The sequence below is a fragment of the Scyliorhinus canicula genome, chromosome 9 (assembly GCF_902713615.1).
Source record: "Scyliorhinus canicula chromosome 9, sScyCan1.1, whole genome shotgun sequence".
Lineage (NCBI taxonomy): Eukaryota > Metazoa > Chordata > Chondrichthyes > Carcharhiniformes > Scyliorhinidae > Scyliorhinus > Scyliorhinus canicula.
The window spans coordinates 159,401,622-159,429,277 of record NC_052154.1 but is presented as its reverse complement, the minus strand read 5'-3'; the positions used below and the strand labels follow the sequence as shown (position 1 = coordinate 159,429,277).

Genomic DNA, 27,656 nt, shown 5'->3' with positions numbered 1-27,656 from the left:
CGTGACCATCCTTTAACCATGTTTCAGTAATGGCCACTAAATCATAGTCATTTACGATGATTTGTGCCATCAACTCATTTACTTTATTCCGAATACTACGAGCATTCAGGTAAAGTACATTTATGTTGGTTTTTTTACCTCTGTTTTGAATCTTAACATCTCCAGTTTTATTCCTTTTGTTATTACTGGGCCTATTCACTGAGCTCCCCTCAGTCACGGTACCTTGTACTGTCGCCCTTTTAGATTTTTGACTATGTCTTCTCTGCCTTGCACTTTTCCCCTTACTTCCTTTTGCTTCTGTCCCTGTTTTACTACCTTCCAACTTCCTGCATCGGTTCCCATCCCCCTGCCACATTAGTTTAAACCCTCCCCAACAGCTCTAGAAAACACCCCCCTTAGGACATCGGTTCCAGTCCTGCAGAGGTGCAGACCGTCCAGTTTGTACTGGTCCCACCTCCCCCAGAACCGGTCCCAATGCCCCAGGAATTTGAATCCCTCCCTCTTGCACCATCTCTCGAGCCACGCATTCATCCTATCTATCCTGACATTCCTACTCTGACTAGCTCGTGGCACTGGTAGCAATCCTGAGATTACTACCTTTGAGGTCCTACTTTTTAGTTTAACTCCTAACTCCCTGAATTCCGCTTGTAGGACCTCATCCCGTTTTTTACCTATATCGTTGGTGCCTATGTGCAACAAGAAAAAGAGAGACTACTTACCAGTCACTTACCAGGGTTAAAAAGCACCTCCTCACACTCTGCACCGAATTACCTCACTGCACCAAATTACCAAGTTTCAATCCCCACTCTGGATGAGTCTCACTCCGGATGTATCTCCTGGAAAAGTGCTACCTTGATCTCATAGAATCCGATAAACTTCTATGAGGACTAGACAGGATAGATGCAAGTAGGATATGCTCAATGGTTGAGGAGTCCAGAATCAGGTCATAGTCTGAGGATGGGGGTAAATCATTTAGAACTCAGATGACGAGAAATTTCTTAACCCAGAGAGTGGTGAACCTGTGGAATCCTCTACCACAGAAAGGAGTTGAGGCTAAACATTGTGGATGCGATTCAGCCACCGTGTTGTGCCTGACGTAGAGCCTGACGAGCCTGGGAGAACCCCAAATTGGGCTTATTGTTGGGTGTCGGTCCAATTGCGAGTCAACGAACCCGCTATGCCCAGCACGATTTGGATCACACCCTCATTGGGGGCATGATCCAGATAATATTTAAATGATTCATTGGGCTCATTTAAATATCCTGATGCTGCATCCACCGGTGCCCAAGAGTCAACTGCCATACCTGCGAGACCTCAACCGGGTTCCAGTTAGCACTAGTTTCCACAAGCGTGGACGAGGCATGATGGAACCTCGGGGAGGGGGGTGGGGCGGCGGGCCAGAGGCCATTAGAGCCTGTGTATGGCAGGGTCGTATCCGGGCACCCTGGCAGTGGGGGTTCCTGAAAGTGGGAGGTGGGTGTAAAGACCAGGGCAATCTTTCAAAATGGTACCCGATCTATGAGGAGCCGGTCCTGCTGGTGAGCTGAGTGCCGTCTAAATTTCAAAATGTGTCCCCAATGGGAAGAAACTCCCCGAGGCCCGATAAAGTGCCTTTGATTAGCGGTCTCAATCTCGGCATTGTAGCCATCGCGAAACACCCTGCCAAAGGTGCCCAATACCAGACTTTGAAATTTTTCCTGTGAATGTGTGTGTTTTCAAGAGGAGTTAGATATAACTCTTGGGGCTAAAGGAATTGAAGGATATGGGGGGAAAGTGGGAACAGGTTACTGAGTTGGATGTTCAGTCATGATCATAATGAATGGTGGAGCAGGCCCACAGGGCAGAATGGCTGCCTCCTGCTCCTATTTTCTATGTTTCTATACAACTTGCAAGTAGTCGTTCCATGGCAGTGCTTTGGAGAGGAGTATCTGAAGTGCTACTGTGCCACTTTAAAGTGTATATTTTGAATTTCTTTTATTTCTAGTTTTGACAATTGAATAACTATAACGTTTAATGTTCTGTCTATTTAGAAACTTTGGACGTGACAATATTTGCAAGCCCAAAGAAAGTCTTGGTGGAGGATGATGTTTTCCTGGAATGTAAAATTACGGGCTCACAAACCCTCGACCTTTCAAACGTAGGTGTTCAGTGGACTGGGCCCCAAAATCAAGAGATCTTTATCTTTAATGGAGGAATATTTACTCCAAAAAGGCAAGGAGCAAAAATGTCTCAAAATAAATTACAGGAAGGAGATGCTTCACTTCACCTTACGAATATACAGTTGGACGAAGAAGGGAAATACACTTGTATTGTATTTGTCACACCTGAAAAGGTAGAAAAGAGTTCAATTTTGCAAGTGTCAGGTAAGACTCAGTAAAATGCTACCAGTTGTTGTGTTGGGGAAATGTTAAGCTAGAGCTGTAAAATAAGCAGATTTCAATTGGAATCAATGGGTCCTTGGGTTGTTACACAGCCTTTTCACCTTTGAGACCTGGATATTAATGCATCTTGTACTGTTAGAATCATTCTGCTCCTTATCCTAGGAGAGAGAGTGTGTGTGTGTATACATAATTTTTTTTTTAAACGTAGCACAAAGAATTGATATTAATATGGTAGATACACTGGTACAAATCTGAGGGCTTTCTTTGCCATCACTTACTCATTCTGTGTATTGTTTCCATAGCCCTGAAAAATCTGTGTCCATAGGCTGATTTCTGCAACAATGTTGTCTACTTCTGTTTGTCCAGAATGTAGAAAACTTCAACTTCGAAACAGCAAGGATCAGTGTTGGGGCCATAGCTATTTAAAATCTTAATGGCTTAGACAAAGAAGTTGTGACTAATGTTTGCTGGATTTTATAGAGCTAAGTTGGAATGCATGCTTTTTAGAAGGCATGAAACTTGTAAATGTTGATGTTCAGAGAGTGTACTTGTACAAGTAATACAAAACTGTAAACCATTAGGAAAGCAAATGGCACGTTGGCCTTTTATTGCATGGGGATTAAAGTAGAAGAGTTAAGAAGTCTTCTCAGAGTTGTACTGTGGAATACTGTGAACAGTTTTGGTCTCCGTACTTGAGGAAGGATATAATTGCGTTGGAGGTGGAAGAGCAGGGATTCACTAGATTGTTCCCTGTCATGAGAGGGTTGCCTATGATGAGATGCTGAAAAAAATTAGGTCTGTATCCTCTGGAAATACAAGAACTCAAAGAGGTGATCATATTGAAGCATTCAAGATTTCATGAAGGGGTTTGACAGGGTGTGAGGGGCATGTGGAATCTTGAGCATGGGGGGGGGAGACACAGTCTCAGGAAACTGGGGCAATCATTTAGGACTCAGATGAGGAGAGATTTCTTCATTAAAAAGATTGAGGATTTTTGGAACTTTCTACCCGAGAAGGATGTGATCCAGAATACACCATTCTTCTGACTGTGGCTTCCCTGTTTCACCATTCTTTCAGTAACCCAAGTCCTTTATTTTGGTGTTTTCATCCAAAGCAACTTCTTTGTTAGCTCTGACTTATTTGGTAGCACTTCTGTCTTTCTGTCAGAAGCTTGTGGTGTCAAGTCCTGCTCCAGAACTTGAATCAAACAATTAAAAGCTGATACTGTGCTGTGCATCACCAAGGAATTCTGCATGTTAGAGTGTGGTCCCTCAATGAGTCATTAAACAAAGGCCCTGTCTATCTGTCCAAGGCCCTGTCTATCTCTCGGGTGGATGTAAAAGACTGGATAGTAGATTAGGAAAGCTACTTTTGGTGTCCTGGCCAATATTTATACTTCAGTCAACATCACAAAAACAGATCTTCTGGTTATTATCACATTGTTTGTGGGAGTTTGCAGTGTGCAAATTGGCTGTCCTGTGATTCCTATCTTTACAACAGTTACACTTCAAACGTACTTCATTGGTTGTAAAAAGCTTTGGGGATGTGCTTTGGTTGTTAAAGATGATCTACAGATAAATGTGATGTACAGATAAATGTATGTTTCTTTTCCACTTCCTTTTCAGCCTTTGGGGGTTCGGTAAAGAGGTTGTCCTCCTCTCCCTCCTCTTCCTCCTTCCTCCTCTGCTTTATACGTATCTCTTCTTCCATTCCCCCTATCCTTGTTCTAGGAATCTGAATTGTTTCCGTCTGAATTTGAGGTATTACAGTAGTTTTCTTAATTTACTCTAGATATAATTCATAGAAGAACATAATAGAATCCTGATTGTGCAGAAGAAGGTCATTCGGCCCATCAAGCCTACACCAACCCTTTGAAAGAGCACTCTATCCAAGCCCACTCCCACCTATTCTCGTAACCCCATAACCTAACCTGCACTAAGGGGCAATTTAGCATGGCCAATCCACCTAACCCGCACATCTTTGGATTGTGGGAGGAAACCGGAGTATCCGGAGGAAACCCACGCAGACACTGGGAGAACGTGCAAACTCCAGACAGACAGTGACCCAAGGCCGGAATTGAACCCGGGTCCCATGGTGCTGTGATGCAGCAGTGCTAATTACTAAACCATTGTGCTGCCCCTATTGTGCACCATCTTATAAAATTAGTAAATGATTAAATGAATGAAATTGCTGAAGGAAGGAAAGTGTTGTTTTTGGTACATGTTTGTGTGGATTAATTTAGACCTGCCTTTTAGATCTTTATTTGGTAATGTCTTTTGCCTCTCTGACCTATTGTTACATTTATCTTTCTTGCAGCTCGACCAACGGTCCGTTTGTCCCCAAGTGAAATCGACATTTTGATTGGATCTGAGGGGTCTGTGAGTTGTAACGTTACAGAATTTTATCCTCAGGACCTTCAACTCAGCTGGCAAAAAATTCCAAACAAGGGACCTAAGGAACCTCAGGAATTAAAACATGATATCTGCACTGGTGCCTTCATTACCAATACAGATAGAACCTTTAGTATTTCCAGCAGAGTAACAATTAAACCAACATTGGATGATGATGGAGATGTGTACAGATGTGTTGTGACACATCGGTCAGTTCTTCCTGATGGCCTTTCTCAGGAAAGTAAACTCATAGTGACAGGCAAGTTCCCTTCTTTGAAAAATATTTTTCAGTGTTTTTGTTAAAGCTTACAAACATTTTTTACCATTGAGTTTCCAGTTTGATTTGCACCCGATTTAAATGAAGAATTGATCCTTTATTGTTCCACTATTAAATGACTATTGTATCCAATAATTTTTCAAATTAACTTAATTGACATAATGGGGGTGATTCTCTGGCCGCCATGTGTCAGTGCAAGTCCCACTATGTCAGGAAAATTCCGGGAGAGGCCTGAAACGGGATTCAAGCTGGCTGCCTATCAGTTCCCGATGCTCCCAGCCCAGAGTGGAACTTACTCCGGTGGGCTCTGAGGCCATTGTAGCTCCTGGGTGGTCGGGATGTGTTTGGGGTCCGCCCCCATCTCTGTGAAGCCAGGCTTGCCGGCTTGTTTTGGCCCTGTCCCTTTCAATGCCGGTGGAACCAACTCACCAGGTGGGAATCACACTGCATTTCCCGCTGGGGACCAACCACACTTACAACTTCTTTGGGAGAATTGCGTCCAACATTTAAAAATTTCAAAATGGGAGACAATGATAAATGTGTTTTAAAGCTGTTTAATAGTACCGCATGTTTGTGCTCTGCTTTTAGAGGTAGTTTTAAGATTTTTATTAAACTGCTGTCAACAGTATTTAAATTGGGTTATCTTAAAATAGTCTGCTTGTACCCAGGTATAGCGACTGAATCAATTTGAGAATACTGAAAATTAAGAGAACAATAAATGCACATTAAAACATTTCTTAAAGTTATGGTTGTATTCCTGAAAATTGTGGCTTTAAGTGAAACCACCTCGATTCATGATTCTTACGATGTCAAAGCTGGAGTTTGATTTTTCTGGGCAAGAAATGTTCGGAGGAAATATTGTAAAATCTGTACCACACGTGTGCAGCATTGTGCAATCCTAGCTGGAATAACTTCAAAAATAAAATAAAACAGCTGAGTATAAATTCAAATTAGATAACACTAGATCACCCAAATAAACCCTGAGCAACACCACTTTTGTGTCTCACCCACAGAAACTTAACTCAACTTCTTGCTTTCCTTTTGCACACTGTCTCTATCCCCCTCCTTTCCCATTCTGGTTTTCTCTCTCTCACTCTCTCCTTTCCCAGTCCCTGCCTCTATTCCCATTCTGTCTAATCTTCATCACATCCCCAATCCGGAGCAGTGTTCTGACTAACTGCAGTCCAAGGCTCTGAGTGGCGCACACTGTCTTGGCTGAGTCTCCATCACAGACTCCCTGACCTGTGTTCCCACTCCTGCATCTCTGGCCTCCCTGCAGCCTTGGCCTCTCACTTTTTGAGTGAGTAAAGAAGCAGTTTATTATATCAGATCTGGGAGAAAGATTTGGATGCTCTGCAACCTTGCAATACTCTTTCTCACTTGAGCTGAGGTTCGCATTGGGTTAATATACAGGTTCAAGGGGCGGAATTAGTTGTATTCTCATTTACATACAATCAATCAACTATATTCGCGTCACAATTCATTACATGCAGTCAATCAATTTTCTTAGCATCCCAGTTAAAAGCATATATGGTTAAAGTGAGTGTTGCCTCACCAGCTCCTAACCTCATGCAAAAGTCACTCAAGACTAACATAAGGATATGTCCTGTCTGCAGCTGGGGACCTTGAGCTATTAAGGATACATTGTGCTCCTTGTTCTGTGAAGCTATTATCAGTGGTTGTTGAAATACTCCCTACACATAACCATGCCTGATTCTCATGAGGTCGTTTACACAGTTTTTAACTTATTGTTCAGGAATCTGGCTAGTTCAGCCAATTTGTGTTTTTAGTATTGCTATCTTAGCTAACAACCATTTTGTGTCCTTTCTAATATTAACAAGCATTGGGCGCGATTCTCCGCTGCCCACGACGGGTCGGAGAATAGCGGGAGGGCGTCCCCGACATTTTTCACGCCCTCCCGCTATTCTCCCCCCCCCCCCCAACACGGCCGCCCCACGACACGAATCGCTGCTCGCGTTTTTTATGGCGAATAGCGATTCTCCCCAGGCCGATGGGCCGAGTTCCCAGGCCTTTACGGCCGCAAACACACCTGCTTGCTGCCGTCGTAAAAACGGCCGCAACATGCCCGTTCTGGGCATCCAGGGCCCCGATTGGCACGGCAGTACCACGGCCGTGCCAAGGGGGGCATGGGCCCGCGATCGGTGCCCACCGATCGCGGGCAGTGCGTCCGTAACGGACGCACTCTTTCTCCCTCCGCCGCCCCGCAGGATCAGTCCGCGGGGCGGCCGAGGGAGATGACGGCCCCGCGCATGCACGGGTTGGAGCCATCCAATCCGTGCATGCGCGGCTGACGTCATCGTACGCGTCAGCCGGCGTGACGCTTGGCGCGCGGACTTAGCGACGGTCGCTAAGCCCGCGATGCCGTGCTTCACGGGGCCCCGCTGCTAGCCCCGCCCGGGGGAGAGAATCGGGTCCCGGGAGGGGGCGCGGAGGCTGCCGTGAAACACGGCCAGTTTCACGGCAGTCTTTACGACTCACCGCATTTGCGGAGAATCGCGGCCATTGTGTCTACACTATCTATTCTTATAAATTGCCTCTTCTACACGCATCTAAGCCAATGAGTACCTTTTGTTTCAGCAGAACTATTCAAAAGTAATAATGGAGCAAAAATGTAGTACAGAGCCAACTAGAATTTATACCATTATCCAGTATCAGAAAATGTCCCCCAACAACTTAATGATGACAAAAACAACATTAAAAGTAAATGTTAGCTGGGTTGGCATTGTTGATTGTTGTAAAAACCCATCTGATTCAATAATTCCCCTCTTAGGGAAATGTTAGAGGAGTTTCACAGCTATTCAACTACAGTGTATTTCACTCCTCTGACTGACCAGACAATGCTGAGTTCTAGTTCAAGATCTATAGCAGCCTCCACACTTGCAAATAATTTGTATATAACAATAAAAAGTAAACATTTGTTCTAAGGTAATCAATATCCAATTACAGCTATAATTCTGATTACTTGATTAATATCACGTGAGTATTCTTAAACTAATTACAAACTCTCCATGTTTACGCGGTTATAATAGCCAATCACTATACAAAATTAGGTTATTCTAAGCTATCCAATCATTAAATAATACAGACACCCATCTGTGGGTCCTTGACTGTTATCAGTTGATTATGACAGTCTAGTTCATAGAATCATAGAATTTAAGTGCAGAAGGAGGCCATTCGGCCCATCGACTTTGCACCCACCCTTGGAAAGCGCACCCCACGCCTCCACCCTATCCCCGTAACCCCACCAAACGGTCTGTCAAAGTTGCTCTTTGACTATTGTTCCCTTATTTCTGCAATCCCAGAGGCTTAGTTGAGGCAGGCAGTTGCTTGACTAGTCTATGAGCTGGATTTCCTCCTTTTGGGACAAGCCCACAAATGTTAGTAAGAAGAATTTTTCAGGGTTGACAGGGCTGAGGATACTATTGTCGTTTCCAGTGCCTGGGTTGATGCTGTGTGGTCTGCTTTCTAAGATAGTTACATTCAATGAAGGTGTGAGCCATTGTTTTAGCTTAATACATGAATCCTGTGTGTTTGCTAAGCCTGCTTGAGAGAAAGAATCTGCATTTTATAATCCTGCCCTTTGCAGCTGCTATTAAACCTTCATGGGATTTTTCCCTGTATCCTCTCATGTTTCTCTCAGACCAGATATTGCCAGACGTCCATGTTTCAAATGACACATTTTTCTGTATTTTCAACAACAGTGAACAAAAGTGAACCAGTGGATGTTGTGTATCCGGACTTTTAAAAGGCTTTTGACAAGGTCCCACACAAGAGATTAGTGAGCAAAATTAAAGCTCATGGTAATGGGGAAAATGTATTGACTGGGATAGAGAACTGGTTAGCAGACAGGAAGCAGAGGGTGGGAATAAACAGGTCTTTTTCAGAATGGCAGGCAGTAACTAGTGGGGTCCTGCAGAGTAGTGGGACCCCAGCTGTTCACAATATACATCAATGAATCAGATGAAGGAATTGCATGCAATATTTCCAAATTTGCACAACACTAAACTGGGTGGCAGTGTGTGCTGTGAGGAGGATGCAAAATGGCTGCAGGGTGACTTGGACAGGCTGGCTGAGTGGGCAAATACTTGGCAAATGCAATATAATGTGGGTAAATGTGAGGTTATCCACTTTGGTGGCAAAAACAAGAATGGAGATTATTTCCTGAATGCTGGCAGTTTAGGAAATGAAATGAATGAAAATCGCTTATTGTCACAAGTAGGCTACAAATGAAGTTACTGTGAAAAGCCCCTAGCCGCCACATTCTGCCGCCTGTTCGGGGAGGCTGGTACGGGAATTGAACCGTGCTGCTGGCCTGCCTTAGTCTGCTTTAAAAGCCAGCGATTTAGCCCAGTTCTAAACCAGCCCCCTGGGGAAGTGCAGCAAGACCTGGGTGTCACGGTGGACCAGTCGCTGAAGGTTGGCATGCAGGTACAGCAGGCGGTGAGGAAAGCTAATGGCATGCTGGCCTTCAGAGCGAGAGGATTTGAGTTTAGGAGTAGGGATGACTTGCTACAGTTATACAGGGCATTGGTGAGGCCACATCTTCAGTATTGTGTGCAGTTTTGGTCTCCTAGTTTGAGGAAGTATATTCTTGCTATTGAAGGTGTCCAGCGAACGTTCACCAGAATAATTTGCGGGATGGCAGGACTGACAAATGAAGAAAGACTGGATCGACCTGGCTTGTACTCGCTGTGTTTGGAAGAATGAGAGGGGATCTTGTAGAAGCATGTAAAATCCTGATGGGACTGGACAGGCTAGATGTGAGAAGAATATTCCCGGTGTTGGGGACGTCCAGTACTACGAGTCACAGCCTAAGACGAGGAAGAACTTCTTTTCTCAGGAGAGTTGTGAACTTGTGGAATTCTGTACCACAGAAAGCTTTTGGGGCCAGTTTGTTGGATATATTCAAGAGGGAACTGGACGTAGCCCTTGCAGCTAAAGGGATCAAGGGGTATGGAGAGAAAGTGGGAGTAGGATATTGAATTTGCATGATTAGCCATGATCATATTGAATGGTGGTGCAGGCTCAAAAGGGCGAAAGGCCCACTCCTGCACCTATTTTCTATGATTCTGTTTCTAGAATCTGCTCACTGACACTCAACTTGGGTTCTACAGGGGCATTCAGCTCCTGCTTGCATTACAGCCTTTGCCCAAACATGAATAACAGAGCCGAAATTCATCACATCCAGTTTTTAAGCTATTGTTTAGAAAGATCATTAACTGCACAGGTTTGTAATTTCAAATTCCTTAAAGACTTACTTAAAGACTTAAGTAAATTATAATTTTAAAAAATATAACCGAGAAATCCCTGAACACATTTGGTGCAAGTCACTGTTTATTATTACAATTTTAGTCTAAATGCTTCTGTATTTATGTTTCAACTTTCAGAGCTTGAGAAACCCTCAACACATGGAGCAGTTGCTGCAAGCGTAATTGCTACATTGCTGGCATGTGTAATATTGTTTATTTTTGGACTATGCTATTGGTACAAAATTAAAGGAGGTAATGTATATACTGGTGAAATGTTTCAATTTTGCGGTGACTACGTGTATTTGTGCGGACCTTGTTTTATTTGGCTGCTTATTGCATGTTTTCCCCATAATAGTTCTCGTGTGTTTGTGCACCCACCAGGGAGTTAGAGAAAGGAACCTGGACTTTATATTCAGCTGCAATGGGAAATCTGACTGCAAATTGCACCGTGGTGTTGCTACTCAAACTAATTTGTAACGCTCCATGCAATTTTGCTTTAAGAAATATTTTTTCATATACTTCAGCATAGTAACTTAAAATCACCACTAACAGGATGCTGCTATCAAGTCAAATGCTTTAAGAAATATTTCTTCTTGTACCTCAGCATAGTAACTTAAATTACACCTAATAGGATGCTACCATCAAGTCAAAAACTTTGGGCAGCACAGTAGCATGGATGGTGGTAAGCACAATTGCTTCACAGCTCCAGGGTCCCAGGTTCGATTCCCGGCTTGGTTCACTCTCTGTGCGGTGTTTGCACATTCTCCCCGTGTGTGCGTGGGTTTCCTCCCACAGTTCAAAGATGTGCAGGTTAGGTGGATTGGTCATGTTATATTGCCCTTAGGTGACCAAAATTTGCCTTAGTGTTGGGTTGGGTTACTGGGTTGTGGGGATAGGGTGGAGGTGTGGGCTTGGGTAGGGTGCTCTTGCAAAGAGCCGGTGCAGACTCGATGGGCCGAATGGCCTCCTTCTGCACTGTAAAATCTGTGATCTTCTATGATCTATGAAAAAGACATTTTGCCCATCACATAAATTAATAATGTGGTGCATGAATTTCTGTGCCGGTGCAATGCTAGGACTGTAGGCCATACACACAGACTGGCGGATTTTATCAAGCAGCTGTTCTCTTCCACTGTTCACAACAGGCAAGGTGCAGACTTTATCGAACTGCCCTGTGCTTGCAAAATTCAAAACAGTGTCTAACATTAAATGTGATTCCACGATTGGACATTTGCTAAATAATCCTCAGTGTGTTAAGAATTATGCTGACAACCTATTTGAGATTGTCAGTCAGGCTCAGTGTCACGCATTTGCATGTACTGGAGGTGACATATTAATGCACAGGACCCTGTCCTTTGCAAGCAGATCAAACAGGTACACACATTGCATCTGTTTCAGCTAAACAAAATATTTGACAACCATTAACCTGTCATCCCTCCAGGTAATTTCTTGACCAATCAGAGTCATGTTGCCTAATTTAAATTTCAAGCAGTGCTTGTCAGTCACGCTGGTGCATTCTCCCTGGTAATGCCTCCATCACTCAGAAATTACTTGCAAACAAATCAGCACCCTCATAGAGTTATCCTGATGAATAATCCTGATGAATACAAGATCAAAAACTTTGACAAGACTATCTCTACCAAATGAGTAACTTAGAATCATGAAATGGTTACAATATAGAAGTCCATTTGGCTCATTAAGTCCATTCTGGCACTCTTCAGAGAAATCTAGTTAGTTCCACTTCCTGCTTTTTCCCCTCAAACCCAGTTTAGAAAGATCATATCTGGCCTGATTGTGGCTTTAACTCTATTTTCATAGATCATAGAATTTACAGTGCAGAAGGAGGCCATTCGGCCCATCGAGTCTGCACCGGCTCCTGTAAAGAGCACCCTACCCAAGGTTAACACCTCCACCCTATCCCCATAACCCAGTAACCCCACCCAACACTAAGGGCAATTTTGGACACTAAGGGCAATTTATCATCTCCAATCCACCTAACTTGCACATCTTTTGACTGTGGGAGGAAACCGGAGCACCCGGAGGAAACCCACGCACACACGGGGAGGATGTGCAGACTCCGCACAGACAGTGACCCAAGCCGGAATCGAACCTGGGACCCTGGAGCTGTGAAGCGATTGTGCTATCCACAATGCTACCGTGCTGCCATTTTCCTGCCTGATCCCTGGGGAGTTTCCTCTAGTCCAAGAAATGCCCGTTTACCACAAATCTCTGATCCCTATCCCTTAGCCACTTTTATATCCATACTCCCACTGTCCCATTTATTCCATAGGTTTCAAGGCCACTCATAAGTTGATTATTATAATAATCTTTATTGTAACAAGTAGGCTTACTTTAACACTGTAATGAAGTTACTGTGAAAAGCACCTCGTCGCCACTTTCCAGCGCCTATTCGGGTACACAGAGGGAGAATTCAGAATGTCCAAATCACCTAATAGTACGTCTTTTGGGACTTGTGGGAGGAAACCGGAGCACCCGGAGGAAACCCACGCAGACACACGGAGAACGCGCAGGCTCCGCAGACAGTGACCCAAGCCGGGAATTGAACCTGGGACCAGGCATTGTGCTAGTGATTTAGAAACATCTTCAGGAAGTTTATATACCCTGCAACAGCCCCATTACCTTTATCAACCCTCTCAGTTACCTTCTCAAAAAAAGTTAAACATAATTTGCCTTTAACAATTCCATGCCTACACTTGTCCATGCCTACATTAATCTACATTTGTCCAGTCCGATTTTGATTTGGAACATTATATCTAAAAGCTTCCCCATCACTGGAGTTAAACATATTAGCCTGCAATTGTTGGATTCATCCTTCCACCTTTTATTGAACAAGAACATAGCATTTGAAATTCTCCAGTTCTCGAGCAGCACTCTCGTATTTCAGGACAGAACTACGAAATTCGGTGCAGTTTGCGTAATATAGCTGTCTGCTGTGCATTTCAAAAATATGCATTTTTTATTACGTCCTATAAGTGACACAATTTTAAATAATTGAAAGTTACTTTTAAAATATACAGAATTGTTTGCTAGTTTTATTGGTGTACGGTAATCAGTTTCTTCTAAATTAAAAGAAAAATAGTATTTAAAACTTTTAATAAGTGACTATTTGTGTGCTTGTGCCAAAAAAGACTGGAGATGAGAAACATATCAGCATATCAGCCATGATTGAATGACGGAACAGACACGATGGGCCAAATGGCCTAATTCTGTTCCTATATGCTATGGTTATGGACCATGGCTAGTTGTGTGGGTGGGTCGCTTCCAGCACAATTTCTAAACCAGCAGAAAAGGTCACAGAAATTCAGCTTCCACGGATTGCAATTATCACTGCTTTGGCTGATTTGGGGGGGGGGGGGGGGGGTAATAAAATCTGCACAACCTTACTGAAACCCCTGTCCAGTGTAGATACAAAGTATCATGTGAGCCTGTAGCTCAGCAAGATAATAAAAAGAGTAAGCAAATGAGTGTTTAAATTGACATGTGTTATTTTGTTTTATTAGTTGCTCCGGAAATTATCGAATGCAACATGCCTAACATCTTTCGCCATTTAGAAGAAACCACCATCAGTTACAAAGTTAATAGATTTAGACCGTGGGAAATTAAAATTGATCTAATCTTGAAGAGGAGAGATCAAATCGAAAGAACAATTTTTGAATGGTGTAGCCCGGAGAACAAAACACGTTTGGTGTCCAAATCAAACACACATGAAGTATGCCTTCTTGTAAATGGCTGTCAAGAAGACCCATCCTTTCGGCCTTTGATACCAGAAATTTGTACTAACAAAGATGGAACTTTCAGAGTACGGTGTGATGTCAAAATATATCCTGATTTATTCAGAGATAATGAGGCTGAATTAACTTTTCATGTTCACCATAAAGCTATTGCACAGCCTGCTCTGAAAGTTGTAAAACTGGATGTTAAAGGAGGTAAATTATTATTTATGCTCTTTGAATCAATTCTGGATTTAGTTTGTTAACTTGCATATTTATATGAAGTGACATGTGGTTAATAATAGTAAGGTAGTTCTGCCATCTGTAGTCTCTAAATTATGGAGAATTCGGCCTGCAAAATAATATTTTCTCGCTCTTATTAATGCTGAAAATTGTTTTGGTTTAAATAGATGATATCTTGGTTTTATTTCTTGTTCCCAAAGTCCCACCAAAAGTTTCAAACATTGTGGTGCCGTTTCTCATTCTGCATAATGAACTTGTGGCCTTGACTTGTTCGATCAATGGATTTAAACCAAGACCATTAAAGATCAGATGGCAGCAAAAGGGGAAGAATGATGAGTTGAAAGAAATCGTTGGTTTTGATCAGAACAACAGAACAGTTGTTCCTACTGACAATGGGACGAAGCGGAAGTGTAACCATCACATAAGTGAAGCTGAGTATGAAGATAAATCATGTGGCATCACCAGCGTACTAGTTATTATGCCAGATATACTGCAAGATCAGGGCACAGAGTATATCTGTGAGGTACAGCATGAATGCACTGGAAGTGTGGCGAGGAAATCAATAACTCTGATCATTACAGGTATGTAATATTTTCAATGAGTGAAATGTCCCGAGCATGTTTCTCTAATTGCGGTAATTGTGTAACTTTTTATCTTGTACTTTTCCCCATTCTGAATTTTCAAAACATAATGGATTAAATGTTCTGGCCATTTGCCGCACATAGAATAGAATCTAGGCTCCAATATTTCTAACCCTCCTCTGTTAAAAATCTATAGTAAGTTTGTTTTTCCTGTTTCTTATTCAGCCACTCCAAAACTGGACAAGATAACATATGGTGCAGAAAAACCGGTTGCGGGAGAGCCCATGACTTTATACTGTCGAATACATTCTTTTTACCCCAATAACATCAGAGTTACATGGCTTAAAAATAATGAAGAAATGATAGAAGAATCTGAAGAAAGCGAGTCAACTCTGGGAAATGATGGACTGTATTATTTGACAAGTAGTGTTAAGTGTATACCTACCAGAGCCGATGTTGGGAAGAAATTTAGATGCCAAGTTGAACACGAAACCCTATTACAGACATTGGAAGTTGACTGGGAGCTCGATCAACTGGGTAAGCAACCATTCTTACAACCCCCATGGGGAAACCACAAACTAAAATAACCAAGTTCACTGAATGAAAACCAAATGGGAAAATTACCAAGACTATACTTTTTGTAGCTTTTTCTCCAACATGAATCAGAGTCAACACAAGTTACACATTAATGAACAGGTAAATGATGTATCAAATAAAGAGGTAAATTTCACTTTAGATCTTACACAATCATAAGCATCCATTTTATTCCCTGCACACAAGTGGCACTGCATAGCTACGCGATTCCACGACATGTTCTTTATTCACGTGGGATAGGTCCGGAGTCCTATCTGACAACAGTCTTTACCTTCATGTTTCCATGGGTATGATTATCATCACCAGAACATATTTCTATGGACGCTCTGCCCCTCGGATCATGACAGACCTGATGGTGTAGCGTTCCAGAGTTCCCTTTCAACTGACCAAATGATAACACTTCACAGTTTGACCACTTCTGGGAAAATACCCAGTCCTTAAGCATCTCCAAGCTATTCACACAGCTCTCCAGGTTTTAGACTTTTTTTTTAGCCAGTTTGAACAGTACCTCAGAATAGCTCCTGACTTCTTTTCTGCCAAACAGGAAAAAACAGTTCTTTTCCTGAGAGTGATTTTCTTCTTCACTGCACGAGAAATCACTGTGTTTCTCTTCCTGTACAGGTCTTCTTTCTCATTATGTCTGCACCCATGTGCCAATCGCTTTCACCCGCCAACTTGTCTGCTTGCAGCTCTCTTATATACCCAACTGCCAGTCACACAACTTCTTGCTTAACTTCCTCCTTATTTATACTGCACCCAGGTCACTTGGAGCTGTATTTATTATTATCCAAAGAAATTACAGTGAATCCTTTTACAATTGTTACAGACTCTTCACGCTCTTGAAAACAATTTTGGGCAGCACAGTAGCATTGTGGATAGCACAATCGCTTCACAGCTCCAGGGTCCCAGGTTCGATTCTGGCTTGGGTCACTGTCTGTGCGGAGTCTGCACATCCTCCCCGTGTGTGCGTGGGTTTCCTCCGGGTGCTCCGGTTTCCTCCCACAGTCCAAAGATGTGCAGGTTAGGTGGATGAGCCGTGATAAATTGCCCTTAGTGTCCAAAATTGCCCTTAGTGTTGGGTGGGGTTACTGGGTTATGGGGAAAGGGTGGAGGTGTTAACCTTGGGTAGGGTGCTCTTTCCAGGAGCCGGTGCACTCGATGGGCCGAATGGCCTCCTTCTGCACTGTAAATTCTATGTAATTCTATGTAATTACAGATTCCACAGATCTTTCAAGAAATTACAAATTTTCCTTGCGTTCTGCTTCTGGAACAAAGGTCCGTTTGAAAAATAGCAGAACATCTGACAGCCATATGTTGGAATTCAGAGATCATAGAATGTACAGTGCAGATGGAGACCATTTGGCCCATCGAGTCTGCACCAGGTCATGGAAAGAGCACCCCACTCAAGCCCACACCTCCACCCTATCCCCGTAAACCAGTAGCTCACCGAACCTAAGGGCAATTTAGCATGGCCAATCCACCTAACCTGCTCATCTTTGGACTGTGGGAGGAAACCGGAGTATCCGGAGAAAACCCACGCAGACACGAGTAGAGCGTGCAGACTCCGCACAGACAGTGACCCAAGAAAGGAATCGAACATGGGATCCTGGAGCTGTAAAGCAACTGAGCTACCGTACTGCCCACTCTTGCACATTCAGGGTTTTACATTATTTGCATTGCAGGTTACTGCAAGCTGATAAGGTAGTGAGAGGAAAAAGGTATCTTGTGCCTGAATGTGCAGAGATTGCAGATATGTATCTCTTTGGCCACAATTTAGCAGCAGCGCTAGCCACAGGCGCAAATCCTGTAATGGCTACTAAATCTCATAAGTGGCCAAAAACGGGATTTGCACTAGCAACAATCCCAAGCGTGATTTTTTTTTAAATTTAGGAGTACACAATTCATTTTTTCCAATTAAGGGACAATTTAGGGTGGCCAATCCACCTACCCTGCACATCTTTTTGGGTTGTGGGGCAAAACCCCCCAAAACACGGGGAGAATGTGCAAACTCCACAGGGCAGTGACCCAAAGCTGGATCGAACCGGGGATCTCAGCACCCCCGATCTGACCACTGCACCACAGTGCTGCTCTCGAGTGTGATCTTCCCTACCCCTCAATGATGATGCGTTGGGGTTCACATAGATGAAAGGTGTGAATCTGATTCACATATTTTATAATACATTTAAATCTGATTTGCGGCCTAATGCCGCCAATTCCATCCACACCGTATGTTCCCATCCACCCAGCATGACGGCACGCTCAAAAGTGAAAACCAGATAGCCCCCGGGTGGTGTGGGTCATGGCAAGGGGTGCCCTGGCACTGTGGGTGTCAGTGCCAGGGTGGCAGTGCCAGGTTGGGGCCCTCTGGGGGAGCTCCATGGGGGTGGAGGGGGTTCCCTTATGTAGAGTGGAAAGAGGTTAATGCGTGGGAGTCGGGGGATGGGGATGGTGCCTGCATTGAATAGGGCTCAGGGCTGTGAAATGGGGCAGTGCCCCGATCCTTTTGGTGGGGTGAGGGCTCAGCCCGATGATTGTTTGGGGGGAGGGGGAGGAGTTGGATTGAAGCCTGTGAAGGGGTTGAAGCAGTGCTAATGATTGGGAAAAGGGTTGTGACCGGGAGAGGGGGAGGTGGCAACAGTGACCAAGATGGAGGGGCTGTGGCTGTGGAGGAAAGGGGGGGCGGCGAGGTGGACACTAATACTTGCATGATGGGGGTGCCAAATCTCCCTTGGGGAGAGGGGGAAGCACCTTAAATTTCACTTTGAGCTCTGGGCGCCCTTTAAAACGGTGCCCTATGTGTGTTCACCCTGCCCCTCCATTTAGGCCCTGCCCCTCCAGCTGGCTGTGTGAACCTCACAGCACTTTAAAAGTTACATCAGGCAAGAAAAGGCGTCTGTGAAACCAGCGAGTTTCACACAGCTTTTCTTACTTCATCCACACTCTGCAAATTTGGGAAAATTGCACCCCTTAGTTTTTAAGATTGAAGATTTTTGACTTGTTCGCAAGACGTGGGTGTCGATGAGCAAGTTCAACAAAGTCCCATCCCCAATTACTCTGCAGAAGGTGGCGAGTCACTTTTTAAAAACTGCTACAGTTGTCCTTTGTAGGTATTCCCACAGTGCCGTTGGGCAGGGAATTTCTGATTTTTAACTCCAATTATGAATGGATTGACGAGATATTTGCACTAACACTATTGCTTCACAGCTCCAGGGTCTGAGGTTCGATTCCCGGCATGGGTCACTGTGTGGAACTGCACCTTCTCCCCGTGTCTGCGTGGGTTTCCACCAGCTGCTTTGATTTCCTCCCACAGTCCAAAGATATGCAAGTTAGGTGGATTGGGCATGCTAAATTGCTCTTCGAGTCCAAAAAGGTTAGGTGGGGTTACGGGGATAGGATGAAGGTGTGGGCTTAAATGGGGTGCTCTTTCCAAGTGCCGGTGCAGACTTGAGAGGCCCAATTGCTTCCTTCTGTACTGTAAATTCTATGATTCTATGACATTTCTAAGTCAGGATGGAGTGTAATTTGCAGGGGGATTATGGGTGGTGTATTCCCATGCACCTGCTACCCTTCTTCTCTTTAGGTTTAGAAGCTGTTATTAAATTAACCTTGGTGAGTTGCTGTAGTGCATAATGCAGAAAGTGCACAGTGCTTCATTATGCTGGTGGAGAGAATGAATATTTAAGGTGATAGGTAGGGTATCAAACAAGTGGACAGTTTTGCTTTGGATGCCGTTGAACTCATTGAGCTTTGTTAGAGCTGCCCTTATCCACGCAAGTGGAGATTATTCCATCATTCGTGTGTCTTGTAGATGGTGGAAAGACTTTGGGGAGATAGAGTACTGAACTTCTAACCTGTTATTGTAACCACAGTATTTCTGTGGCTAGCCCAGTTATATTTATGGTCAGTGGTTGAGTTCTGAATGTAACTTGCTATTTATCAACCCATGAAACCATGTCTGAATACTATTCATGCCTTGCTGCATGTGAGCATAGAATGGGGTCTGGAGTCAAACTAGTAGTCTCTGAGGGTCAATCCGTGTCACCTCTGATGTTTCTATCTTCCTGGTGCTGGTTCACGACACATCCAGGAATAGCGATAGAAGAGTATAGAACATTCCCTGACAGCTATAATTTGGAGTATGACTCGCCAGCCTGTTGCTTGGCAAGCCTGTGGAAAAGCTTGTTCAATTTGGCACCAGTTCCCATATGTTAGTCAGGAGGGCTTTGCAGCGTTGACTGGGATGGGTGTACCAGATGGTGAAATTAACTGTGCCATGAATGAGATGGAAATATAAATTTAATGTCACAGAGGAAGAACACAAAAAGAGACAAAATAATTGTTCTGTTAATGTGTGTTGGAAGTATAAATTGGCAGTAATCAATACATTATTGAGCTTTTGACTCATCCACGTTAAACTAAAGATAGCTCCATTACAGGTGTCATGTCTTAATTCAGATATACCCTAATATTTGTGGCGGGTTCAGAGCAACCCAACTTTCTATTGTATGTTTAATTCATTGAGCTGGATTCTTTGGCCATGCCCGCCGCAAGATTGCCGCGGGCAGGACATGGACCATGTAAAGGTCCATTAATCTTGGACGAGAATTTCCAGAGCTACAGGAAAATAATATTTGATCATAAAATCAATGTTTGACAATTTATCAAGGTGCTTTTAAAAAAAATTGCGGCATTCATTCAGTTATGCAATCCCATTAACGCTGATAATTTTGTATCCATGCAGTGTCAGCACCAAAGGTAACAGAAGTTATAGCAGATCCAGCTCACCCGGAAGTGGGAAAACCTGTAACACTTTCCTGCAAAGCATTCGACTTCTTTCCAAAAGACAGTCAAATATTCTGGTTCAAAGGGTTTGAGAAAACTAATGATGGAGTTGAAACTGATGATATTCAGTTGAATAGTGCTGGTTTGTACTCTCGATGGTCGAAAAGGACGTTCATTCCAACTTATTTGGACCATGGAAAAGAGTTCAAAATGCAAATCCTTCACTCTGAAACTTCAAACAAACCTGTCTCGTCCAGTCATTTTCTGAAAATAATGGGTAAGTCAAATTCTAATAAGAACTTCATAGTACCTCTTCAAGAATGTTGAATAGATTATTTGGAAATGGACAGATATATTTTAAATTGACATGTTTTAATAGAGGTTGTTAGTCAGGCAGGTTAATATAACAGGCGTTACAATCACATTGGGGACATTGATAGAGAAATCTGAGCACATTTTAACCAATAGAACTCCATCACAAAATTTCACTTTAAGTTTTTTTTATTGAGGGGGGCACAATGTGCAGTGGTTAGCACTGCTGCCTCACGTGCCGACGACCGGCTTCGATCCGGGCCCCGGGACACTGTCCGTGTGGAGTTTGCACATTCTCCCCGTGTCTGCGTGGGTCTCGCACACTCAACCCAAAGATGTGTAAGGTAGGTGGATTAGCCAGACTAAATTGCCCCTTAATTAGAAACAAATAATTGGGTTCTCTAAATCTATTTTAAAAAACAAATTTTTTATTGTACCTAGAACAAATTAAACAAAGAACATGTAATTATCAACACATTCTATGCACTGTGGTTTACTACTTATTTCCCCCAAGAATTCTACTGTAAGACACAATAATCTTAATAGTTATTTGCTTCTGTCGGGACACCCATTAGTGTGCCACAGTCCGCTGGAGAATTCCCCTCAGCTCCAACAATTCTCAGAGAGAAACTTTTTATTTTATCTCTGGACTGTGGATGGTCCAGTCTGTACTTCGAAGCTAATCTGCTTGAATGCTTTATTTGCTGAAAGACTATAGAGACCACTGTAGATTCTCCCACTAGTTTCAAAATCAACAATCTTCCAGTTTCTGTCCCTCTCAAAATTCAAACTGAGATTTATCCGCATCTGCCTTTCACATGATGAATTATGAAAATTTTCTTTTTATGCTGCTTACAGCGCAGGACTATTTTACTGTCTTCATTTTGGCTATTTCCTCTCGGTGAGCTCCAAACCTCCGCTAACTCGCGGAAAACAGCCAGGTAAATCAGAGAACCTTCTAAGTTCCACCCATCTCGATAACAATGTAGCATGCTCTGGGTTTTCCCAAACCAATCTTTAGTTGACTATCTCTTATTTACAGTTTATTCTTTGATCTGATTAAGTAAATGGGTTATACAGCTTAATAAAAGCAAATTACTGCGGATGCTGGAATCTGAAACCAAAGAGGAAATGCTGGAAAATCTCAGAAGGTCTGGCAACATCTGCAGGGAGATAAAAGAACTAACGTTTCGAGTACAGATAACCCTTTGTCAAAGCGGGTTATACAGCCTTTCGGGGTTCACGCAATGCTTTAAAACTAATTCAGCTTGAATTCCCAAAACAAAAACATTTCTTGCAACTACTCCTAACTGCAAGGATTGCAGACATCAGGGGCTGGATTCTCCGTTCCCCGATGCCGAACTTGTGTTCGGCGACGGGGCGGAGAATCCCCGATGACGCCAAAATCGGAGGCGGTGCCACTTTCGTGATGCTCCGTCCCCTGAAAAGTATGGCGCACACTGTATCCATGACCTCTAGACCCTTTTTTCCAGTTCTTTAACTAAGTAAGCGCACCTCCTGTTTTATGATCTTACCTTTCAAGCTATTAACCTCAAATCTTTAGTATAATAAACTCCCAAGCATGCTTTAGGTGGATTTATACCATTTTCTACAGTTCAGACTTTCATTCCAAAAATCAAAAAGTCATATATTTGCAACACTGGACTAAACCGATGGCATAGCAATAATTGTTGATGATCAAACTTGGTTTGATAAATGTTACACTAATATAACTACATTCCTTCACAATCAGTTTTGCAGTGCAAAACACTTGCAATAAATAAAGCTGAGCTATACATGAGCTGTAAGACCGTCAAATCTACAGGCCAGAATTTACCCCCCCCCCCCGCAGATTCTGAGGAATGAGGGGGAGCATAAACTAGCATGCAATTTTACTGTAGGCAGACGGAAGCCAGCACCTGTCCCTATTAAGGTCCTGAAGTGGTCTCTTAATAGCCCTTTCCCCCCCAGCCTCACAGACTTCAGACTGGGTGCATCCCCTGGGATGTGTTAGACATAGAACATAGAACAGTACAGCACAGAACAGGCCCTTCGGCCCTCGATGTTGTGCCGAGCAATGATCACCCTACTCAAACCCACGTATCCACCCTATACCCGTAACCCAACAAACCCCCCCCCCCCCCCCCCCCCCCCCCCCCCACCTTAACCTTACTTTTAACCTTACTTGTTCTCCCCTGATTCTCAGGATGACCGGTGCTGAGTACAGCTGCCTCCAACACAATGCTGGCATTAGGGGCTGGTTTAGCACACTGGGCTAAATCGCTGGCTTTTAAAGCAGACCAAGGCAGGCCAGGAGCTCGGTTCAATTCCCGTACCAGCCTCCCTGAACAGGTGCCGGAATGTGGCGACCAGGGGCTTTTCACAGTAACTTCATTTGAAGCCTACTTGTGACAATAAGCGCTTTTCATTTCATTGCTTTTTTGGTTATGACAACATTTGGAGTGCCCTGAGAAATAGTGCTATATTGCTTACATTCCTTCTGTGCATATGACCTCCTTTTGTTGGCAGCATTGGCCCTAAATTGCGCTATTCCAACATAGCTGTGATTATCAAATCAGCAGCAGAAATCTTCTGTGAAGTAAGAAGGTTTTCTTGATGTTGTCATAATCTTTGAAAAAGGCCTAAGTTGCAGAATGGTAAATTTGGTGACTGTCCTTGTATAAACATCCACATTTGGGGGAAAAATGGTGACTGTCCTTGTATAAACATCAACATTTGGGGGGAAAAGACATGTTTTGAATTTCCTTTTGATACTCCAACATAATGGCTATTTTATACAGTAATCAACTCTGGTTTTGTGCAATCTTTACAGGAATTCCATCTGTTGAAGATATCAAATTTGACCCACCAGACTCAATGTATGGTACAGATCTTACTTTGATCTGCAACGTCTCTAACTTTTACCCACAAGCTATTGAAACATTTTGGCGAAAGAATGGAAAGCAGGTAGTCAGTGGCATGACAGTTAAAGGACCCGTGAGGGAGGAAAATGGATGTTTTCGGTTGACTTCCCATTTGCAAATAAAAACAACTGCAGAAAATTTTGATGAAGAATTTTCCTTCCACGTGAATCACATTCAATTAAAAGTGCCAATTACAAAAACTACATTTTTAACATGTCCAGGTAGGTTTTATCCTGATCCTTTTCTCCTCCAATTTGAAAAGTTCCTCTTCACACTTAAATGTTTATGATCAAGTGAATGCATTTACGAAGTCGCACACAAATAATCTAACAGAATCCAACTAGATACTAGAGATTGTGTGGGTGTGTGGTGGTGGGGGGGGGGGGGGGGGGGGGGGGGGGGGGGGCTAAGAATTTGATAAGTCGGAGAAGGAAATCTTCAATTGAAGCTACTTAAAGGAAGGATATTTGAATTAAGGTAGTTATATTCACTCTATAAAATTATAAAAGTAATTCCGTTTATAGAAGCTAAATCTCAGAAACGTCCGGAACCTTTTCTTACCTGAAGTCATCAGTTCTTCAGGTTTTTAAAAATACTAAACTTTTAGTACGGATATTTCAAGTAGGAGTTGGATAGATTTTTTTTTCTTTTGTGCAGTACTACTTCCTGCCTGAGGAGCGTTAATTCAGTGACCTTTGTTGTTTGGGACACCGGTGGATGTCTATTATGACATGCTGCTGTAAAGTGGTACACCAAAACCCCACCACCATCTTCACAAGATTAATGCTGTTTTCAGAATATTTTATATAACTATGTAAGCTGTGCATCTGCAGAAAGTATTAGAATAATTCTGATGGTAACCTTTCAGAAAGTTCATGAGATCTTAACTTCCATAAATTGAGATATTAACTTGGATGAATTTGTGTATATTGTGTACGGCGTCATGGTAGCACAATGGTTTGCACTGTGGCTTCACAGCATCAGGGTCCCAGGTTCGATTCCCGGCTTGGGTCACTGTCTGTGCGGAGTTTGCATGTTCTCCCCGTGTGTGCGTGGGTTTCGTCCGGATGCTCCGGTTTCATCCCACAAGTCCCAAAAGACGTGCTTGTTAGGGGAATTGGAAATTCTGAATTCTCCTTCAGTGGACCGGAACAAGCGCCAGAGTATTGGGGATTTTCACAGTAACTTCATTGTAGTGTAACATAAGCCTACTTGTGGTATTATTATTATTTTTTAATTAAAAATAATTATAAATTGGGACAGCACGGTGGCACTGCTGCCTCACGGCGCTGAGGACCTGGGTTCGACCCTGGCCCCGGGTCACTGCCCATGTGGAGTTTGTACATTCTCCCCGTGTCTCTGTGGGTCTCACCCCCACAACCCAAAAAGATGTGCAGGGTTGGTGAATTGGCCATATCTTTTTATTAAAACAATAAAAAATGTATACAGGGCCAAAAGGTACAAACACTAATTTTGTGTTGGAGAAACAGGGTACCCCTCCCCTCAGTACCAATGTACAGGGAACAGTTCAAAACACATTTCTACAAAATAAACAAATGGTACAAACACTAAACTTTGTGCTGGAAAGATCAGATACCCTCACCTCTGTACCTACAGAAGGGAAAGGAAAGGGGGTGGTGGGGAGAGAGGCGAAAGGCGGGTGGTGGGGAGGCAGAGAGTAGGTGGAGGGGGGGCCCAATAGGACACTGCCTGAACTATCTACGGAGGCAGAAAAACAAAAGAAACTTCAATTATGATGTGCCAGATTCTGGGAATGCCATGCTAAATTGCCCCTTAATTAGAAAAAAAAAGAATTGGTACTCTAAAATTTAAAAAAATAGTAATCCAAATTGGAAAAACACTTGTTCTTTTTGAAATGAAAATTGCTTATTGTCACAAGTAGGCTTCAATGAAGTTACTTTGAAAAGCCCCTTATTTGTAAGTTAAAGATTAATCATAAACCTTTTATTTGTTTTTCAGCTCTTTCTCCTACCTTGTCTGCTATTAAAGTTGGTCCAGCGTTCCCTGATGTTTCCCAGCCTATAATATTGAGTGTCTCATTGACAAGCTATGCTCCTGCTCCCGTCCAAGTAAAGTGGTTTAAAAATGAGAAACCTTTTCTAGGGGTAATTAACCGTCCTTCACCTGTGATTGCTGATGATAGTCTCTTTTCATCAATTGCGAGCATAGAATTTATTGCAGCTGAGGATGATCATGGGAGTTTATTCAGATGCGAGGTGCTTCATGCAGCAACCAAGAAAATTCAAGAGAAAAATCTCAAATTGCTCCTTCAAGGTGTGTTGTTTTATTGGAGTCAGATTCAGAATAAAGCATTTCATTTCATTTGTTATAGTTGTAATATTGATGGTTTTGTTGAACTCTAAGCATTTTCATTTGATTATTTGATACTGAAAATATTTTTATTGGATTTTTCACAAATATCACCATTGATTAGAAAGAAAGTAATTAACAATGCAAAACAGGTACAGTACAGAACTAAAATTATTGCAAATATAGAAACAAACAAGATAGGCTAAATTTAAAACAGCATACTTAAGGAACTAGTGCCTCCAGTTTTGATACCGGATCAATCCAATAGCAGGTTAATAACAGATTAAGGGGGGAAGAAGTATTAGGGCCATAAAAGTACAAAGAATAACAACCATTCAAACTGCACATCTTCATGTATTGCGAGATCAAGACTTACAATATGGCTCATGGAAAGTCCAACAGGAGCAAGTCGGACAGGGTGGAGTCTATGGGGTCCCTGTGTGGACGACTGCGTGCCAAAGAAAGCAGTACGTACATTCCCCAACCGGAAACCATGGCTCAATTGCGAGATTGACTCCCTACTGAAGGACAGGTCTGAGGCGTTCGAGGCAGACGACCCTGACCTAGACAAGAAATCCAGGTACGACCTCCGCAAATCCATCCGAGATGCCAAGAGAGAATATCAAACCAAGCTAGAGTCACAGACAGACTCGCGGCAGTTGTGGCAAGGACTAAACAGCATAACGGGCTACAAAGCAAAGCCCGAGCGGTATCTCTGGCAGCAGCGCACCCCTCCCCGATGAACTCAATGCATTCTATACTTGGTTCGAGAAGGTAACCAACAATCTGCTGTCGAGTGCCCCAGCAGCTCATAATTCATCCATACCCACCATCACCGCTTCCAGTCAGATCGGCCTTCCTGAAAGTGAACCCTCAGAAGGCGACGGAACCGGACGGGACCCCTGGTCGTGCACTCAGAGCCTGCGCGGACCAGCTGCCAGAGGTGTTCACGGACATCTTTAACCTGTCCCTACTCCACTCTGAGGTCCCCACCTGTTTCAAGAAGACCACCATCATACCGGTGCCAAAGAAGAACCAGGCAATGTGCCTCAATGACTACCGTACGGTGGCCCTGACTTCAATCGTAATGAAGTGCTTTGAGAGATTGATCATGAAGCGCATCACCTCCATACTCCCAGAACGCCTTGATCCACTGCAATTCGCATACCGTTGCAACCGGTCCACATCAGACGCCATTTCCCTGGCCCTACACTCATCCCTGGAGCATCTCGAAAACAAGGACTCCTACATCCGACTCCTATTTATTGACTACAGCTCCGCCTTCAACACCATAATCCCAGCCAAGCTCATATCAAAGCTCCAAAAACCTGGGACTTGGCTCCCCACTCTGCAACTGGATCCTCGATTTTCTGACCAACAGGCCACAATCAGTAAGAATGAACAACAACACCTCCTCCACAATAGTCCTCAATACCGGGGCCCCGCAAGGCTGCGTACTTAGCCCCCTACTCTACTCCCTGTAAACACACGACTGCATGGCAAAATTTGGTTCCAACTCCATCTACACGTTTGCTGATGATACAACCATAATGGGCCGGATCTCGAATAACGACGAGTCAGAATACAGGAAGGAGATAGAGAACCTAGTGGAGTGGTGTAATGACAACAATCTCTCCCACAATGCCAGCAAAACTAAAGCGCTGGTCATTGACTTCAAGAAGCAAAGTACTGTACACACACCTGTCAGCATCAACGGGGCCAAGGTGGAGATGGTTAGCAGTTTCAAATTCTTAGGGATGCACATCTCCAAAAATCTGTCCTGGTCCACCCACGTCGACGTTACCACCAAGAAAGCACAAAAGCACCTATATTTCCTCAG

The 27,656-nt window shown here is 43.4% G+C and overlaps 1 protein-coding gene across 1 annotated transcript in view; it reads left to right on the top strand.

Annotated features, from left to right (window-relative positions):
- LOC119971843 overlaps positions 1–27,656 on the top strand; it is a 54,825-nt gene that overhangs the window by 14,056 nt on the left and 13,113 nt on the right. The window contains exons 2-10 of the mRNA XM_038808052.1: positions 2,031–2,363; positions 4,698–5,030; positions 10,457–10,570; positions 13,840–14,265; positions 14,493–14,873; positions 15,099–15,410; positions 20,209–20,526; positions 23,395–23,706; positions 25,466–25,780. Coding sequence (XP_038663980.1) covers positions 2,031–2,363; positions 4,698–5,030; positions 10,457–10,570; positions 13,840–14,265; positions 14,493–14,873; positions 15,099–15,410; positions 20,209–20,526; positions 23,395–23,706; positions 25,466–25,780 — 2,844 coding nt within the window. The remainder of the gene's footprint in view (positions 1–2,030; positions 2,364–4,697; positions 5,031–10,456; positions 10,571–13,839; positions 14,266–14,492; positions 14,874–15,098; positions 15,411–20,208; positions 20,527–23,394; positions 23,707–25,465; positions 25,781–27,656) is intronic.